The 20,113-nt window shown below is 42.1% G+C and overlaps 1 protein-coding gene across 1 annotated transcript; it reads left to right on the forward strand.

Moving 5' to 3' along the window:
- Positions 1-1,764: 1,764 nt before the first annotated feature.
- On the forward strand, positions 1,765-18,717 carry MATN3 (matrilin 3). Its single transcript, XM_075144990.1, has 8 exons — positions 1,765-2,132; positions 4,047-4,616; positions 8,223-8,345; positions 8,795-8,917; positions 10,063-10,185; positions 11,718-11,840; positions 16,751-16,858; positions 18,197-18,717. Exons 1-8 carry the CDS (start codon positions 1,829-1,831, stop codon positions 18,250-18,252), a joined length of 1,530 nt encoding a protein of 509 aa, XP_075001091.1. The 5' UTR covers positions 1,765-1,828; the 3' UTR covers positions 18,253-18,717.
- Positions 18,718-20,113: the final 1,396 nt, after the last annotated feature.

The following is a 20,113-nucleotide window of genomic DNA, read 5'->3' on the forward strand; positions in this document are numbered from 1 at the left end:
TTTAATGTATAAGCTTGGATTGCAGCCTTTGCAGTTCAAGTGCTCGGGTGTCTTCTACTTGTCTGGTTGCTACTTATGTATAAGCTGGGAAAACGGAATTGTGCCGGAGGCTTCTAGCCCTCTGGGCAAATTTGATGTCTGAGCTCAGGTGTTAAGAGCAGGACAGACACCCAGTAGGACTACAACGTTATTTACGTTGGAAGGTGTCCACAATTGTTGGACCTATGCCAGAACTTCAGAAATGTTCTTCTAAAAAAAAAAAAACCAACCACAGACAACAACTTTCTACTGTTCCTCCTCTGTAGTAAGAGGTAAAGATAATTTAATGATCTGCTGATACATCTGAAGGGAAAATGGCTTTCTACTTTGGAAGATAAAAGGGATCTGGGATTAAAGTCTGGGGAGAAGGACTCAAATTGCTACACCATACAGGTTGTTGATTATTCTGGTCTGTTCAAGTATGTACCTCCTTCCTGTCCCCCGGCATTTAAAAATGTCCTCTGTCATTACACGCTATTAGTAATAGGTTCCTTAGTTTTCTCTTTACCTAGGTTGCCATCTATGAGAGCACCTTCAGCTGCGGTGGTGTAAGAACATCTTGTGCCACTGTTCTGGCAGCGCCCTAACCTTCCAGTTCCCCTCTGCACCCTGGTGTCTCGGTAACTGCACTCAGCTTCCAAGTTCTAAGGAACTGCATTGGATCAGGATTCCCAAAGAGGCTCCAAAACCGGGGAATCTTTAGATGCTAGCAAAGACTGCTTAAATGTGGCTTCTGGGGGGGAGCTGAAAGACTACATGAAACTAAAGTGGTCTAAGAAACACAGAACCGACACTATCGGGGAGCTGTGTGATGCTCAAGTTCTGATCCCAGAGCTTATACTCTGGCCTGCACCCATCTGCACTGAGGGAGATTCAGTGTGTGCTACAGAATGAAGCCAAAACCTGCTCCTTCACCACCTGCCTGACCATGAGTGGGCACCAAAGGAACTTGAAAGTGTTGGATAAGGGCAGAGAGCTCCGGCCAAGGGGTGGGTGTTGAGACTTCCTAGAAGGTGGGTGGGTGATCATATGGGTGAGCAGTATTTGGCAGCACCAGGCACTGCTTGAAATTTGTGTGGCGCGTGTGCACGCGCTGTTGCTCAGAGCGGCAGGCCCCTCTAGGAGATGCAAGCCATTGTACTCCACGGGACCCCTGTTCTGGGTCTTTCCTCTGCATGAAGGGTGGTGTTCCCCCTTCCCTGATTTTGTCTGCTGGCTTTGGGAATGCGATGGCGGCTGCTTCTACTGGGCAGTCAAGATAGTACCTGCTGAAGTGAGTCAATACCTGCCTGAGACGATACTGCTGGTGGGTTGTGAGGTATGGTGGTTCCTGTTGTAAATCGGGGCTTCCTGTTCCTCTTAGGGAGGTGAAGGGAGAGAAGATGGTCCCGCAGTCCAAGATGTTGACTGCGGGTTAGGCAAAGGTGTCTTCTAAAAGACTGTGCTAGAGATTGTAGTGGATTTGTGCCCTAAACCGTGCTTTCCGTTAAAGCTTCCCACTGGCAGGATTTACAGCGCTGGGGACCAGACAAAACGCCCTGCGTTAGATTTGACAACAGGGAAGGCAGTTTCTTGTGCCTCGGTGATGACGCTGTGAGCTTTTTCTCCCATTCTTTGCAAATACTGCCCTGCAGATAAAGCCGTGAGACCAGAAGTGCAAAGTTAGCAGACTTGGATCAAATAATCCCAGTGCATGGAGAAAGGATGAGTTTGTATTTCGCTCCTGCAGCTCCCAGGTCTGGACCCTGTCCTTACGGTGCCGCAAGTTCCCGAAGTTTAGCTCTAGTCCATGCAGCCCCTCCCTCTCCCCCGGGCTGAACGCCCGGTCGGGGCGGGGGAGCGAGGTCTGGCTGGCCGCCGGACCCCCGGGGGAGGAGGCGGCGGCGGGGGGGAGCCCGTGCCACCTCGCTCCCCGCCGTGCAGCTTTAAATGCGGCGCCGCGGGCGGCGGGGCGGGCGACGGCACCATGCGGCGGCCGCTCGGTGTCCCGGGCTGCTGCCTGCCGCTGCTGCCGCTGCTGCTGCTGCCGCTGCCGCCCGCCGCGCGGGGCTCCCCGCGCCGCCTGCGCCCCGCCGGGAGCCACGCCGCGGCAGGTACCGTACTCCCGCGGGGGCAGCCGGGCTGCCTTCTCCCCGCAGCCGGCTACCGCCTGCGAGGGGCTGCGCGCCCCCGGCCGGTGCTCGCCGGCTCGCTCGCTACGCGCTTTGCTCGCTGCTACCCAGCCGCGCCGGGTGCCGCCTGCCAGCGCTGTGCCCGGGATGCTCCCGTACGGGCCTAGTTTTACAGATTTCTGTAGGCAGAAGTACCAGCCGCTTTTTTTTTTATGCAAAGCTGGCCTTGCTAATCTCTAAAACCTACATAGCTGTTCTTTACCTGTGTTTCGCTTCTCAAAACATCTCTTTCAGACTCACAGGAAGGATCAGGCTGCTGAAAAGTTTTTTTTCCCCCTAATTTAAAAAAGATAATTCTTCTGCCTTCAAATATGGGATTTGGTCTTTTTTTTTTGTAGGACAAACATTCTGTCTCTTTTTCTTTCATGTCTTAAGCTACGCATGCACACACAAACATTTCTTCATGTTTTCTCAGCTTCCCAAAGGCCACAAAGCCATTCTTCTAAATCCTTATGCAAAAACTGAGTTATGGGATGCATGTAGGGTTATGTGTAATATACCTGGACGAGATCCTAGATTAGTCCAGTCCGTGACTCTGTCCAAAGGCAAAATCAACTCTGCTATTGTGTTCCGTGATGGAAGTAAGATGTATCTATGCAATTTTTTTTTTTCCCTCCCTTTTCACTTGCACAAGAGAAAAAAGTTTTTTAATGCATTGGAAAAAAAAGTGCTGTTTTCACCTCCACTTTTAAGAGACTTGTGAATAATTTTTATTTTTTTTAACTGGAATGGAATAATAAAAGTCAACCTGTAGCTGGGAAAGGTGTGTCACGTTCCCAAAACAGCTCTTCAGGGAGTATATTCAAACCGAACACCTCACATTTTGCTATTTAATGCACTGTTGAGCAGGAATGTCTCTTTTGTAGAAATACTGTGCTTTTGGGTTGTCTGTTTTTCATAAACCATCAGTACAAATCCATACCTTGATGGTATCGTCAAGGTCAGGATATCAGGACAGAGAGTGTACAGCTTAGGTTGCCTGCTGTTGGTGTCTTGCTTACTTTTTGTCTTCCGAGAAGTGATGCTTGTCTCTGACCTGAGCTATGGCTTTTCTGTTTCAGTCTAGATTTATACGTCAGTGAGGAATTTTAGAAGCTAGAAATATTTATGTAAATGTTCATTTTTACCTGTAAAATTACGTCATAAATAATAAGTTCAATTTTTTTCTCTGCTCTAGAAGCCTTACAGAAGCCTTTATCACAGCATCTTTTTCCTGTTGGCCTTTATTGCTTCTTGTTGTGTACTTTGGATTGTGAATTACAAACAAGAAATAATTCCTAATCAGCAATCTATATTGTAACTATCCTAAAAAATATTGTTATGATCAGTTTACTATGTAATCTAGCCAGTTGTTTTACCATTTTATTTCTGTAGCTTATAAAAATGGAATTCAGGCTTTATCTTTATAAAAATAAAAAATAAGTACATTTATATATCATTGCTACATTTCTGTGTCGGCTATTACTTGCAAACTACAACCCTTTGTTTCAAGGATAGACATTTTGTGGGCTCAAATGTGGAACCATCTTTTAATGCTTAGAAAAGTTCAATTATTTATTACTTGTCAAAATGAACATTTAAGAATTTATGTAATATTATAAATATATATATTATATAAAATACGTATACACATATCTATTTTACTTTTTTATATATATATATATATACATAAAATAATATGTTGCTCACTATAATTTTAAGCCTTTTCCGAGAGTATCAAGAGTGCTAGCATTTTTCTGGTGGGAGCAGTTTGCCGTGACAGCTCTCACTGCCCCAAGGTGAGAGCTCTGGTCCTGTGTAGGAGATGACTGAAGTGTTTTCCTTCCTTCTTGACAGACACTGCCTGCAAGAACCGGCCCCTAGACCTCGTCTTCATCATAGACAGTTCCCGTAGTGTCCGGTATGAAGAGTTTGAGAAAGTGAAAATCTTTTTGTCAAAAATGATTGATACTCTGGACGTTGGTGAAAGAACAACCCGTGTGGCGGTCATGAATTATGCTAGCACTGTCAAGGTAGAGTTTCCCCTCCGGACCTACTTTGATAAAGCATCTATGAAGGAGGCCATATCTCACATTGAGCCCTTGTCTGCTGGCACAATGACCGGCCTTGCCATCCAAACTGCCATGGATGAAGTCTTCACTGAGGAAATGGGCAGCCGGCCAGCAACCTTCAATATCCCCAAGGTCGTCATCGTTGTGACAGATGGACGACCACAAGACCAGGTTCAAGATGTGGCAGCAAGCGCCCGGACAGCTGGCATTGAGATCTATGCAGTCGGGGTAGACCGGGCAGACATGCAGTCCCTGAGGATAATGGCCAGCGAACCACTGGATGAACACGTCTTTTATGTGGAGACCTATGGTGTGATCGAAAAGCTGACATCCAAATTCAGAGAGACGTTCTGTGGTAAGGTGGTCAGTCCAAGAGGGTAGTGTAATTTGGCTCCTTTTGGCTCCTGCTGTGGTTCCACTCCCTAAGAAAGAAGTTTTTCTTTTTGAGAAGTGTTAGGTATCACATTTAAATATTTCCTTTGCTATCTATCTGTTGGGCAAACAAGTCAACCCTTTTATTCACTGGAGGCCAAGTAATGACCTTTCATATTGAACAGTGACCTTACCATCCAGGTAACAAACCTGATTTCAGTGGACCTTCTTGTGCAGTTGGTCCAATTTAGTGCAAGAGAAAGCGTGGCAACCTGGCCGGGTTTCGGCTATGTATATCGACTGACTTACCGAGAGCGCACACCCGACCTGTGCGGTCTGCTCGCTTCTTTTCCCATCTGGCTGGGAAGCAAGGAGGGGGGAAGTGGTTCTGAAGGGCTCCTTATAGCTTCAGAGTAGGAAAACCAGCTTGAGAAATTTGGTGCGGGATGAGGGGCCCGAATACAAGGGCAGGTCATCTCGGGATGGGCTTTCACCCTGCAGGCACTGCTGGGCTTTTTCAGCGTGCCAGACTCGCACCTTTCTCTGTTTCTCTGCAACCTGATTTAGACAGGGGGCTGTATCTGCAGCTCCTGACTGGATGTATATTTGGTTTGGGCTAGAACTCCACTAATGATGCTAAGCCAGTGTGGGTTGTTACTGTCATTTATAGAAAAAAAAAAAGGTCACGTATCTGGAGTATTTAGAACTGCCTATAGATAGCTATGGCACAGCCCTACCCACAAAAATCAAACAATGACTTTTTGACAATTAAAAAACTTGTGTGAAGTAGATTTTTCTAGTAAATTTCTAAGGAAATTACTTGTGAAATAATTCTCCAGCAAGTAATGGGTAAAATCGGGTGTAAAGAATATTGTAAGAGAATTAACGTAACAGCCATTGCCTTGGGAACTTGGTTGGCAATGTGTTACTTTGTTATTTCAGAGCCTTACTAAAAATTACCACCGTACCTTTTGAATACGTTTAGAGTGAATAGACCTCTTTTTCTAGGTATGAAATAAATGTGTAGGACCATCTGTAGACAGGACACTTTGTCCAATAATTAACATGGGAAATGCCTTGAGGTTTGGCTTGACATCATGTGGTGTTGCTGATGTGACCACATCCTCTCTCTGGTAGCTGGAAGAGGGTTCAAGTGCCCACCTAGCCGGACAGGTATGGGTGCTGTGAACACAGCACTAATTTGCCACCTATCTTCTTGCTAAAGCAAGTCCTTTCATAGCACTGGAGAAAAATCTCTTGTTCTTAAGAGTAAACGTTCTGTTTATTGTGCTGAAGCACAGGAATTGCACCCCTACTAAGCTGAAGGATAATCCAAAGAGAGCTCACACATACACACTTCCAGAGTAACTCTGAGTTCCCTGCATGCAGTTAGCCAGAATCTGTGGGGTTCATGGACAAAAATGGGGTAAAGGGAATATTTTTTCAAAAGGTTCCTACAAACCAAATGAATCTAAGAGAGTCTTGTAAGACAGTGTGGGTAAACTGGGTCTTTTCCAGCTCCAGACTGTTCTTTGGTCAGAAACCTACTCACCAGTGACAATTAGGATTTTCTTTGCTTTGGCCAAGCCAAATAAATTTGTTTGTAGGGTGAGCTGAAAACAGAAAAACTAATGTTCAGGGGCAAAATAGTTGGCTGAGATCAAGTTCTTGATGCATTGAGAGCATCATTCAACATGAGACCATCCTGGAGATGGAAAATCTTAACCTTAAATTGGTGTCCAAGTCAGTGGAAGCTTGACTTTCCTACCACAAAAGTCTGACTATTTGAGTCTGAGCTTCTCAGTTATGGTTGAAAATATCACCCACAGAGTTTGTTCCTAAGTCGTGAAGGTGAATTCTCTTTCTCCCAAGGGTGTAGCAGAATGAAAAGACGCTGTCTTGGTTTGAGATTTGTTTTTGCCAATGGAAATACAAGACACACTTTCTATCAGCCTTATTAGGGGACATCTAAATCTTCCATGTTTTAGAAAATGGGCAATGTTGCCTTGCATTCAGAAATACATGAGACAATTCAAGCACTCTTGCGTCTCATTTCTTATCTCACCACTATCGCTTTGGAGTTTGATTTTACCAGTAGTCAATATCCACATCATAACTACTCATCTAAGTAAAATCTCAGGTAATAACAGACTTCCCATTTTTCTCCTTTTCCCTTTCGTTTCCTCCTTTCTTTCCTTCCTTCCCCCCTTTTTTCCCCTTCCCACTTTTTTCCTCCACCTTTTTTTTCCTTCCCCCTTCCCTCTCCCCTTCCCTTTTTCATCTCATCTAAATCTAGTAATCTAAAAATCATCTGAGCTTAAGTGAGTATCTCAGATTCCTTTACAGTCTGTGGAGAGAAACAGAGGCATCTTGGGATGACCAAAGAAGCAGCAGATCCAAAGCTAAATACACTTGAGAAAAATTGGTCAGCAGTTAATTAGTTACTTACTTAGACCATCTGGGAAGGAAAAGCCTGTCAGCACCACAGTGCATGGCAGTGACAGCCCAGTACAACAGACATTTTGTCTGTCCTGTCACCACCACACACTTTTATCAGCTGCCATCCATCACGCTGCTTTTCCTATCACTCTCTTCTGTTTCCTCAGTCCGATGAGATAGCCTTACTGCCTGTGGGGAATTAGCTGGTGCCCGAAAATTGAATCTCGTTTTGTAGTTTGCAGTTTCAGCTTCTTAGTTCTTTGAGGTTTGAACGTTATTTCTGCAGTGTCCTTCAATTAGGAGGTTCATGTGCCTGCAAAGCTACCTTACTGTACAAACTTTCCTCCATATCCTCTTTTGGTCTTGACTTTTTAAACCTGGTGGAACCAGGCAGCTGCAGCCCTCACATACCCATCTTGCACTGGTGGGTGTCTTTGCTGGCTGATACACCTGGACCATCATTACGCAGACAGTCTTCATCCCGGAGAAGACAGTGTGTTATCTCAGTGCCTCTGAGTCATTTTTCTTTTCCTCCTGGTCTTGATGCTCTTTCTATTGCAGTTTTTTTTTTTATTTTATTTTATTTTATTTTATTTTATTTTATTTTATTTTATTTTATTTTATTTTATTGTGCTTTCTGTTGCATTTCAGTTTACATGGGGGTTTTTTACAGTGCAGCAGGAATTAATAAATCAGGTTGTATGCCAGTGAGCAGAAGTTAGTAAGCTGCCAGACAGTGACTGATACATTTTGGGATTATTTGAAGTGGTTGTCTGTAATAGAAAGGGACTGGATACAATAAGCCAGAAGGTCCTTTTCATTGCTGGGTTCTCATTTCCAGAGTAATGTTACTAACTGCTTAAAATCTCTCTCCCCGTTGCACCCTTTTCAGCTTAATCTCATCTTTCTGCCACCTCAGGGGGTGAGATATTTCAGTGCAGCTGTTCCAGTGTGGTTTATGACCTCTTTCTTCTGGCTACAGAATGATGCAAAAGATGCCTGTAACTTTTGTGACGGTGGCACAGCACTGACATTTACTATTACTAATCCAGCAAACAGTTCAAGATGTACTTTTGTAAGCATAAATTATTAATGAATGTTTCTCTCCTTTGGGATGACTGAAATGCCTTTTCTGTAATGCCCTTTGTAGCTGCGAATGTGTGCGCTCTTGGGACCCATGAGTGCGAGCAGGTCTGTGTGAGTAACGGCGGATCCTACCTTTGTGATTGCTATGAAGGCTACACTCTCAATCCAGATAAGAGAACCTGCTCAGGTATTACTCCTTCGGTAAATGTGTTCAACTAGAAAAAAAATCACTTTTTAACACCATAGTTGGGTTTGAGAAGCTACTTCTGTACTTCTGTTGAAACAGTGAACATCTGTATCTCCTTCAATAATAATAAATCAAATAATAAATAATAAATAAATAAGTCTACTGCAAGTAATGGTGAGAAGTAGTTTGATTCCATCAGCATCCTTTTTATAATGCCTACAGAACCATTCATTAGGGCCAGATGCCAAAACAAAGTCTTTAGATGTAGATACTGTATAGATATTTCTCCTACCATTACTCTAATTACACTATTACTCTAATTCCTTCAATTACTATTGCCATTTCTCAGCTGATTCCAAATAGAAATATATTTGAAAATGTGAATACACACTCCACCCCAAACTACTTCTTATTAACAATGAATTATTTCTCCAACGTGTGTCTTGCAGCTGTGGACATGTGTGCACCTGGAAGGCACGAGTGTGATCAGATCTGTGTGAGTATCAACGGATCCTATGTCTGTGAATGCTATGAAGGCTACATCCTGAGTCCAGATAAGAAGACTTGCTCAGGTAAGAATTAAAGGCTACTATAATATATGAAACTCCTGGAGACATGGACATGTTCTCTGTGAGTTACCTTCATTGTTTCTCATTGAAAAATTGCTTACAGACATCAACTCTTAAAATGAGGATTCACCTTGTACACTTTCTCCTTGGTTCCAGTAACAGTAAAATTGCATTTTTCTTTAAACGTGTTGATTACAAAAATGCAATTTGGCACTTACCTACCATTTTATGGTCTTCACAGTACTTCATAAACATCACTTAGTCCCTGGGAGAGGATGAACCTATTCCAGAGATGCCCACCAGCACTATGTCTCCATTGCCACTAGTCCATAGAGAACTTTAAACCTGATGATTTTCCCCTGTTCTCTCCAACTCTGCTATCGAAACTAATTTTTCTTTACAACTTGCTGCTTCTGCTTCCAAGCTGTGCAGGGGTCTGTGATATAGCAACCCGAGTCTTACATCGGCAGCAGCTTCTTCAATTGTCAGCCTGAAAAGTTAGCCTATTGTTAAAACTTTTTTTTCCCAAATACTTCTCTGGAGTTGTTTCTTTAAATCCAGAAGTTTTGAGCAGCACCAGCCTTAGGGTAGCTATTTTATTACTGGTAAGCGCATCCCTCCCTTTGAAAGCACATAAGCGTTCTTCTCACTGAAGTTTTCACTCTTCTTATTTCTGAAGGGAGAACATAATCTTCCAGTGCTCCTGCTTTTTTGTTTGTTTGCTTGCTTTTGTTCTCAGTAGGCTTTATCTCTCTTTGCCATTTAATAGCATTTCTACATATCATGCCTGCCTTTTTGTGCCTGCCTTCAGCTCATGGATGAAAGTATGAAGTTAAATTGGGACTCACCATAGTTACTGCTAATATTGCAAGAAACAACTTCTGCCTTGACACGTGGCAGGTTATTGCTCATCTCAGTATGGTGTCTTAGCTTCATCCTTACTGGGATATTCAGGGCTGTTAGAATTGCTGATGAAAATCAGATTGTGTGAGAGGTGGTATCATATAATATAATAATATAGTAGGGCACTGGTTGAATCCTAATTTGAATCCTAATTAAATTGTACTTATAAACGTTGAAGCATTTAAAATGCTTGAGGGTCTGGGAGGGATTAATAGCTTTTTTCTCTGAAACACGGTTCACTACAGCCATGGACGTGTGCGCACCTGGAAGGCATGATTGTGCACAAGTCTGCTTGAGTAATGATGGATCCTACAGCTGTGACTGCTTTGAAGGATATACTCTGAATCCAGATAAGAAGACTTGCTCAGGTAAGACCTGATCAAGGAAATACTGTGTTCAGCTAGAAACAAGGAACTTAAAAAAATCAGGTTAATTTATGTTATTTTTCTGACAAATTATCCAAGAGTTTCTGTACAATTCCTGAAAACACAGTGCAACTTTTTTTCTACATGTTTCCAGTAATAATCTGAGACCCGTGCATCGTGAGGGTGATCACTCTTTCTGGTGGAGGTGTTAAAAAATACTGCAGCCTCAGAGCTTTAGAGGATGAAGGGAGATGTTCTTTCCCAGGGCTGGGCTCTTGTGGGGATCAGGAGCATAGATGTAGCTGGTACTTAAGAATGTACATATAAGTATATAGTGCTTACAAATTAATATGTATTCTATATTATTTTCACTTGATTAGGATTTGAACCTCACTCTTCAGTTCTTTGGATGTCTCACTGATGACTTATTGACGCAAAATCCTTTTTTCCACTTCCATCATAATCCCTTTCCTTACTAGATTTTGTGTGACAACGCGCTCAACCTAGGCTTCCAATTCCAGGAGGTTTCTAGGCAAATCTCTCCAATTAAGTCATATGTCTCGCGTCTCAAAGAGGCGAAGCCAGAGGCTTCAATATTTCTTCCTGCCTAGTTTAGGAGCTGATTTTGTAAATATAGTTCCTAAGATTGACTCTTACCTGGCATTATACAGACACAGTAAACACCTGTGAGGGAATGTGAATTCAGTTAGGCATCCCCCCCTTTGGGAGTCCAATCCTGAGCCTTCTTTCATAGCCCTGATTCTCCCCCTGCATAGTCAAATTTCAGATTGTTTCCCTAATACGCTTGCTTTTTTTTTCCTTTTGAATCTCATTTTGCAGTATGCTGCTAATGATTTCTCAACCATCCACGTCTTTGTGATATAATAAAAATAGCCTAGGTCCAGGAGGGGCTCCTTTCTTTCTTCCTTTCTTTCTTTCTTTGCTTGTGCTTTACCGGACCTCCTTACTGCAAAGATATCCAAATATAGGAACTCCTTCTCAGCTGCCCTTTCAGAGTTGACGTGTTAAATTTGGCAGAAAGCATCAGCCTCACACATGAAGTACCCACTTTGTAACTGGCAGCGGGTGCCACGTCTCTCTTTTTTTGAGCAGCCATGTATACTTTTCTGTTTATGGTCTTTTCACTCCATAAAACAGTGTCTTATCCAACTCAATTAGAGCTGAAATAATGCCAAATAGTCTCTTAAAACCCAGATATTTGTTCTCTGGAATTCCTTTGGATAGTTATTTTGTAACTGGGTCACTGCTAGTTCAGTTCCTTTTGCAATCTGTTACAACTGCAAAAAAGTGTTGCCAGTATTCCAAAAATCGTATTAATTTTGTGATGTTGATAGTCAGATAAAACCACACTCTGTATCCCTACTATGGCTGATAGCGTGCTGACATGCAATAAAACCATCCTGGTTTGAATCCAGATGAAGATATGTTTGCAGATGGGAATTACTAACACCAACTAAAAAGGCTGAAGTTTGGGAATTGATTAATATTCTTTTCTTCTCAAACGCCTTCCTTAGCTGTCGACATGTGTGCTCCTGGAAGGCATGACTGTGAGCAGGTCTGCGTGAGAGATGATCTGTTCTATACCTGTGACTGCTACCAAGGCTACACCCTGAATCCAGACAAGAAGACTTGCTCAAGTAAGAGCAGATTGCTGTTCCCTATCCCCCCATCCCCTCCCCAGCTAAGTACACGCATTGAAATAGCTCTCACTAGCAGGTTAATATAGTTGGATCTGTTTGACAAACTTTCACATGCATTCAAGTGTTATAAGACAGTTCTATGTCACTCTGCCTTTTCCACTTCAGCGATATTCAGAGATATAAAGCACTTTATATACAACAATGCTAGTAACTGCTTACCATTCGGTCTTTCTTTATCACCTTTTAACTAAGGCCTTCACTGTATTTAAAAAACTGCAATTATGCAATATTCAGCAAACCCAGAACTGAGAAATGATTGAAGAGAGAAGAGCTGGGGTTAGTCACACAGTCACACACTCTGCAGGGCTGTGGAAACTGCGTACCACCACGCAGGAGACAGTCTGAGGCGGTGTCCTCCCCTCCAGGCTGAATTTCACGTTGCTGGTTGTTTCTTTAGCTTCTCAGCTAACTTTGTGTTATAGTAAAAATGTAGTTTTTTAAAAAATGTTTCTTTCCTTCCCGATCTCCTTACTGTAAAGCTATTGTATGCTGGGAAGTTTTCGTAGTGTGCCTTTGGAGGTGATGTGGTCCTTCACATCTGGCGGGGTTAGGCAGCTGCGGTCAGAGGGAGCGCAGACTGTACGAAGAAAGGACGGAGGGAGACCCCAGTAAGGCAATTAGTTCATCTCGCTGCTCCAAGGTGAGATCAGTTACACATCTCAATAGTTCCTGGTAAGATTCCCGTAGGATAGGCTCCCAACATGGAAAAGCATTGCCATCGGGAAGCGTTAAAAAATGTTATCTTGTTTTCGGATAACAGTTTCTCCAAAATGCATTCTGTAGGAATGGATGTATGTGCACCAGGAACCCGTGAATGTGAGCAGGTCTGTGTGAGTAATGGTGGATGGTATACCTGTGACTGCTATGAAGGCTTTACCTTAAATCCAGATGAATATATTTATTGAAGTACCTCTCTTTAATGTGTTAAATCCTTTTAATCTATTTGAGAAATGTTCTATCAACTCACTAACTCCCTGAAATCCCTTTTCATTCTTTTCTGCCTGTTTCCACTAATGTTCTGAGCTAGTTTGATCTTTCTTGTTTAGTTATAGCAGTTGTTGTATTTAAAACTACAGTTGACTTACCTATCACCACACATTAAGGACTTCACCGAATTTTAAAAAAATAATCTGTTATACCCTGCATTTCCTTATGAAATGGGAATAACTGGGGGGATTGGCAAGGCAGGGTTCTGGGGCGTCTGTCTCTGGGGCATGGGACTCAGTTGCGTACAGCATTCGGAGGATGGTGGGGGCCAGAGGGGAACAGAACTGGTGTCAGAAGAACTACTTGTCGTGGCTTAACCTGACAGGCAGCCGCTCGCTCACTCCCCCCAGTGGGACGGGGAGAGAATCGGAAGGGTAAGAGTGAGAAAAACTCGTGGGTTGAGATAAAGACAGTTTAATAGAACAGAAGAGGGAAAATAATAATAATAATGATAGAATATACAAAATGAGTGATGCACAATGCAATTGCTCACCACCCGCGCTGACCGGTAACTAAGTAGCGATCGGTACTTCCTGGATCACGCCTACCCTTCATATAGTGAGCATGACGTCACATGGTATGGAATACCCCGTTGGCCAGCTGGGCTGGCTGTCCTGGCTGTGTTCCCTCCTCCCAGTCTAGCTTGGTAGCAGGGGGTAATTGTACTTGACAAGGTACTTAGCAGCAACTGAAAACATCAGTGTGTTATCAACATTCTTCTCATACTAAATCCAAAACACAGCACTAGGAAGAAATTTAACTCTATCCCAGCCAAAACCAGGACTCTACTGCAATGCTAAACTGTATGTTCTTGTCCACTCCTCCAAGCTGAGTGGGGCAGGCATGAACACACCAACTGCTTTCCTTTCACATGGGCAATAACGCCATCAACTGTTGGCAGAACTTCTGCACCATTTGACATAGAATCATAAGTAAAGTTGGGTTGGAAGGGACCTTAAGAAGTACCTAGTCTGATCTCTGGTTCAGAGCAGGAATAACTTGCCATTATATCCAGTGGCTAAGGACCCTATGTAAGAGCGAAGTTATAAACTAGGTGGATATAGCCAAAGACCATCTGCAAAAATAGTATTTTTTTGTAGGGCTGGACTTAAACATAGATGCAGTGTAAAAACACAAATCTAGCATGTTTTGTGTCACTTGTTGGGCAACCCAGTGGCAACAGGAGTGCCCAAGATTTTGAATATCAAGTACTGGAAGACTCTAAATTTCACAAAAGGACTGTAGAAGACTTCAGGGTACTCTTGGGCAGTTGCCAAAGTTGGTTGGAAAAGTAATTTCATTAAAACAGACATAATCCAAGGAGGATTTGTATCTGTCACTGGAGAATTTAAATGCAAACATGAAAACTTAGCTGGCAGTTGGTTGGAAACCAACCATGTTGGTGTGATATTTTGAACTGGCCTTCCTCCAGCTGCATCTTGAACAGCTCTTCTTTGTACATCAACCATAAAGCTGGTGGAACATTCCAAAGAAGGGAGCTGAACAAATACAGGTTCAGTGGAATCAAGAAGACACCAGTTTCAACATTGGCTCTAAGACAAATGAATTTCTGCACTGCTAGAAATGAATCTGTTCATAGATTTTTTCAGTGAAACACTGAACGAACGACCATTTGAAATTGATATATTTCAGTCATTTTTCTGTAATTCAAGCAGCCATCAGTTGCGAAATGGCAATATCAATGGCATGATTGATAAGCAAAAAGAGAAACGAAGACAATTCAGAAAAAAAGAGAAATTGTATCCACAAAATTCTATTGTTTTATTGTTATAATGCTCACATAATTTGTTTGGCATTGATCAGCTATGCATTTATATATCTGCAGAAAAAATAATTGAATAATCTGCTGTTGTTGCTTTTGCAAGCAACATAAAACCCCATGTATAAAGTGACAGGTATTACATACAAGTAATCCTTCTTGATAACTTGTTGAAAGGGTATTTGGCAATTGTAGGCCCTCTTTTAAGGAGGCTTGGCCTTTGGAAGCTTATTATTCTGGTCTCAGACGTAGATGGTAATCTCACTACAGTAGCGGTGCTTCAGTTGATATGTTTGTTCTTAGCCTGCAGCAAGCGGTACAGCTTGCCTTAACTCCTACGTTCTTTATGGAGTAGGTGAGGTTAAATTGCCTTTCATGCAGCTAAGAGCTCACAGCCATCAGCTGATGCCTGACATGTTATTATACAACAATCAAATTATCATCTCTCTGAGCCCTGGTCATCCCTGGTTTTGTGGTGGATTATGGAGAAGAAGGAATTCTTGAGGACACTGAGGCTGATACCTGGTAAGTCTGGAAGACTGAGGGCAAGACCTGGGAACAGATTCAATGGAATCACTGCAGAGTATGGCAATGCTTGTTTTCTCCTTCCTAAGAGACGGATTACTTCTCTGTCTGCTAACCGGCTCCTCTGTTAATATTGCTGTGCCTTTCTACCAGATTTTGAATTCATTTGGGCCCATTTGAACATTGTTGTTCCCTCCATCCATATTCATGTGACATTGGAATGGACTTGTGTTCACACCTCTTGATGAATCAAAAATGATACTCCCTATGCATGCATATTGCCAATGTTACAAACCAAGAGTACTTGTGAGGTGATACACATGGATGATTTAGCTGAACCTCTATTGCTTAGTATTTAAAATTATTACATGTGTTCCTGCTTTCATTTTTGTATTATTTACCAGGTGGTAAATTCAATTCTTCTAACTCCTTCCCAAGCTGTGACTTAGGTATTTAAATTCCACCCACATCTCAGAAACTGATGCAAACTGACCAATTTGTGACACTGACCAACACTTTATGTGCCTAAAATCACTCGGTGCCTTCCTGCTTGGCTTGCAGGCTGGCAAGCCTGGAGGCTTAACTTTGGACTTTAACGCATTCTTAGAAGTGCTGTGTTTGGGAGTGATGGGTACCCCAAATGCCATTACAATCCAGCTTTGAAGGCAGCTGCCTTCATTTTATAGATAGATTTAGATATAAGGAAGAGATCCTTTTCTATGAGGGTGGTGAGGCACTGGAACAGGTTGCCCAGAGAAGTTGTGGATGCCCCATCCATGGAAGCGTTCAAGGCCAGGTTGGATGGGGCTCTGAGCAACCTGATCTTGTGAAAGGTGTCCCTGCCCATGGTGGGGTAGTTGGACTAGATGATCTTTAAAGGTCCCTTCCAACCCAAACCATTTTGTGATTTTATGATTCTTCTGAAGAGAAGCCCAAGTTAGTCATCGCCTTAAATACAGCTAATTTTATAGATTCTGTTTACAGTGATGCCAGTGGCCTTCCTGTGTGGATAGTCTGATGGTAAAAGTACTGTGTACAAGATGGAGTCCTGGACTGCAGGTTCTTCTCAGTCTGCATCACTTGAACACACTCATTCTGCTTCCCGGGGTGCCTTATGTTTTGAGGTGGGGAATATTCTGGATGAGAGGGAGAGAAAACATGCAAAGGGAAGATTCCCTCTAGTCTAGCGATCAGAGTTGATGGGGGAGGCTGGTTGGTCCCTGCACCCAGGCTTCTTTTTATTTTTTACTCAATAATGGTCTAATTTAAAGAGTGCGGAGGATCCAGATAGGCTAGGAACTGCCTGCTCTGCCTCCTCCTCGGTTAGAGTCAAGCTCTCTCTTGCCTGTCCTGTTCCTGGACTATGACACTTGTGTCTCTGGCTGCACAGCGGCCCCTGTTCACTGCTGCCTCTCCCTCCCGGCTGCCCTGGGTTGCAGCGCTTGCTGCAGTCTCACAGCACCAGTTCAACTCCCGTTGCAGAATCAAGCGTTTTCCTGGGATTTAAATGTTCAATAATTGTCATAAATATTCTAAATGCTGTTTTCTCTCTTAGGAGCCATAACGAGCAGTCTTATAACAACTGAAGAATCCTGTAAGTGTGAAGCCATAGCTGCCCTGCAGGACTCAGTCACCTCACGCCTTGAAGCTCTGTCCACAAAATATATCCTTTTTCTTACATGATCTCCTGCATTCAGCTCTTTACTGGTATTTTAGAGGTAGCTGTTTTGATATAAGCCAGGGAAGGAACATCCCGCAAAACAGAAAGTATTTTCATGGTGATTTTATAAATGTTATGGAGGAAAATCTTGGTTGTTGCAAATACTATTATGATTTCACATTTCATTGAAGGGCTTCAGTATCAAGATACAGATAAAATGCACATGCCCACATCCCCTAGATTATATATGCTATGTTGAACATGAAGCATTGCTCTGTTCATAGTTCTTCCAGATGACTTTTACTGTTATAGCAAACGCTCAGTTTTGAGCCCTCCTATTATGTCCCAAAATTTTCAAGACAGCTTCACAGGCAGTGTGACAACAGTCCCATTAGCTGCGGTATTCCTCTGCATCCCACCTCCGCAGCCAGGCGCAGTCCCAAGCAATTTTCATGCGCCTTCTTTTCTGTGAAAATGTGCTAGCCTATTAATATCCCGCTGCTGGGATATATGGGAATGGGAGAGCTTGGGTGCCGAGGCTGGGGGCACTGGGCAAGCCTCGGGTCCACAGGACACCCGAGGTGCAGGCTGGCGCGTGCCAGCGTCGCTGCACTGGGATTTGCCGGATTCATTTGTTGCAGTGCGGCACCTGCGGCAGTGAAGAGAAATGTGGTCGGCCCCCAGACTAGACATTTCACAAACATGTGGGAGAGAAAAAAAAAAAAAAAAAAAAGAGAAAGTGGTGAACTTTGTGGTACCACAGCAAACCTGAATGCTGGAGTGAATGCCCTCAGATGGCGTGGCTTGAACTAATAACTGGAGTTAAAGTTGGGCAAGCTGTGGTTCAACATAAGGGACAATTTTTAAAACTGAGAGTGGTTGATCAATGTGACAATTTACCAAGATTTTCATCACTGGAAATTTCTGAGACTACATGCTTTTTTCTGTAAAAGGTGCTCTTGTTCAAATAGTAATTGATTTAGGGGAGTACTTTATCACAAAGAACTGATGCTTTCTTTCCAAGTTATTCTTTGGTGGGCAATTTGTATCCCTAGAATCCTTTCAAGACAACCTGGAAAAAGCAGCAGAGACAATTACTTGCTGCTCCTCAGCCCTGAATGTCACTTGGTCCAACCACTTCTAAGAAATTAGGGTTGTTGAGCTCATTTGGGAAGTGGCCAGACCTTGACAGATCTCTAAAATGTTTTGAAATCTCTGGTTCAAGAATGTATTGACCTCATTTAGAAAACAGACTGTTCATTGAAAATGCAGCAATGAGAAAGATTATAAACAAACCAAACCTTATAGCCATCTATTATATTGCCCTTAACAACGGACCACTAGATGAAGTGTCTGAGAAGCTGCGTGCGTATCAAGGCAGACAGCAGGTTGTCTGAGCTATCATTCTACTTAATTCTAAAATAATCTTTCAGAAGCAATCCTTTTTATTGTGTTCAGCAAGCTTTATTTTGTTGCACAGCTTACAAAACAGCAGTTGATTTGTTATTATTGACAAATGTCAGGAAGACTTCAGGAAGCCAACAGTCTTGAAAACACAGTAACCCTGAGGATCTTCATGTACAGTCACTTTATAACCATAAAGCTACCTATACCTGCTGTGCTTCAGTTTGTAGTACAAGTAGTACAGCAGGTTCTGCTTTTCTGCAGTAACTGCATTTTTATTCTCTTATTTAAAAGTAAATACAGAAAAAATTAATGGATACAGTATATCACATTATACAAAACTGTGAAATGGCAACACAGAGTAAAAAGTGTGCCTATATCATCTGTCCATTAAATGGGAAGGTAATTTGGGGTCTTGTAACTTATTTTAATAAAATAAAGTATGATCAGCACACTGATGTTGGAACTTTTTTTGTATACAATTTAAAGGATGTGTGTTATGAAATAAAGTATTTAACAAAAACAAAGTAACAAAACCTCAGATATAAAGGAGGCATAAATGGAAGCAATCCACATAATTAAACAGGATACTATCCCCAAGTCACATAGTTGGAAAAAGAAGCATTTGATTTTAAAACCTACAAGTCCTTGTTAATACAGATAAAAGGTTTAATAGTAATTTCAAGTATTAATAATGTTGTTTAACACTCAGAAGGATGGAAGACATCCTCCAATTTAAGGTTTTTATCCTGCAAGATTTGCTTATATCAGTCATTCCTGTTGTCATACCGCAGACTTTACTGGGACTACTTGTGTCAGTTGGGCTTGTAAGATAAAATACAGTAGCTAACAATTTAAAAATGTAATTGTTAAAGGAATTCACTTGTTTTGCACACTTGGCATTTGTAATCATCCAAATGCTTTAGAAACTACATTTAAATAAATTTGAAGATGGAGTCAAAACTATGATTATTCTTTTTTTTTAGAATTGAAAAATCCAACATATTTTGTAGAGTTTTGCGATATAATTACAGAAAATCTTTTATCAGTAGCTGATATGCTAAGGACATATTATAACGACATCTGTGCTTGCTTCATACCCTGCACATAATAGATACAAACAATTGCAAGGAAAATCAGTGGGCAGAAGTTCAGTTATCCTGTTCACTGCACATGCGATAGAGACTTCAGATATGTCTATACAGTAATGTTAAGTCAGAATATAATACTAATATATATAATATATATATAGCGTGTGTATATATATATATAATGCTATATAATACTGTAATAGCACAGGTGAACATGGGACGCAGCTTCAGCAAGGGCTAAAAATGAGACTATAAACTGTCCAAGACTGCTGGATTGGTCTGCGGTTGGTATTTTGTGATGTGTCCCCACTGATATTAATTTGCTGTAGTTCAATTAAAGTTAGCGTGGGACAACCTAGCTATGCTACACTTGGTTCCTCAAAGTGCTGTGTATGCATATTTTTTCTGTAAGTCATGGAGTTTTATATCCAGCACTTTACATTGCTTACTTTCATGTCCTCTGCTTAAACATGGGTATTATATAAGGATTTATAGGGCCAGAAGCATGCCTTGGCCTCTGTCATTAGCAAGAATAAACAAGTTGTAAATCTAATGCAAGACTTTTCAACTTCTTGGCAATTGGGAGTGGATGACATCAGTCCCATTAAGGCCAGTTGTCAGATGAGATGTATAATTTTATACGATAGTGGAAAACTGTCCTGGAGGCCAGATGTGTCTTGCAAGCTGTCAGCTGGGCAGGCTTTGTTTCATGCATTAGTATTCATAACTCCATTTTACGTTACAAATTATAGTATTTACATTC

This window comes from Calonectris borealis, chromosome 3 (genome assembly GCF_964195595.1).
Source record: "Calonectris borealis chromosome 3, bCalBor7.hap1.2, whole genome shotgun sequence".
Classification (NCBI taxonomy): Eukaryota; Metazoa; Chordata; class Aves; order Procellariiformes; family Procellariidae; genus Calonectris; species Calonectris borealis.

Coding starts and splice junctions, on each gene's coding strand:
- MATN3 (XM_075144990.1), top strand. CDS start 1,829: ATGCAGCCCCTCCCTCTCCCCCGGGCTGAACGCCCGGTCGGGGCGGGG. Junction 4,617..8,222: donor ATTCAGAGAGACGTTCTGTG/GTAAGGTGGTCA, acceptor TGCCCTTTGTAG/CTGCGAATGTGTGCGCTCTT. Junction 10,186..11,717: donor AGATAAGAAGACTTGCTCAG/GTAAGACCTGAT, acceptor CGCCTTCCTTAG/CTGTCGACATGTGTGCTCCT.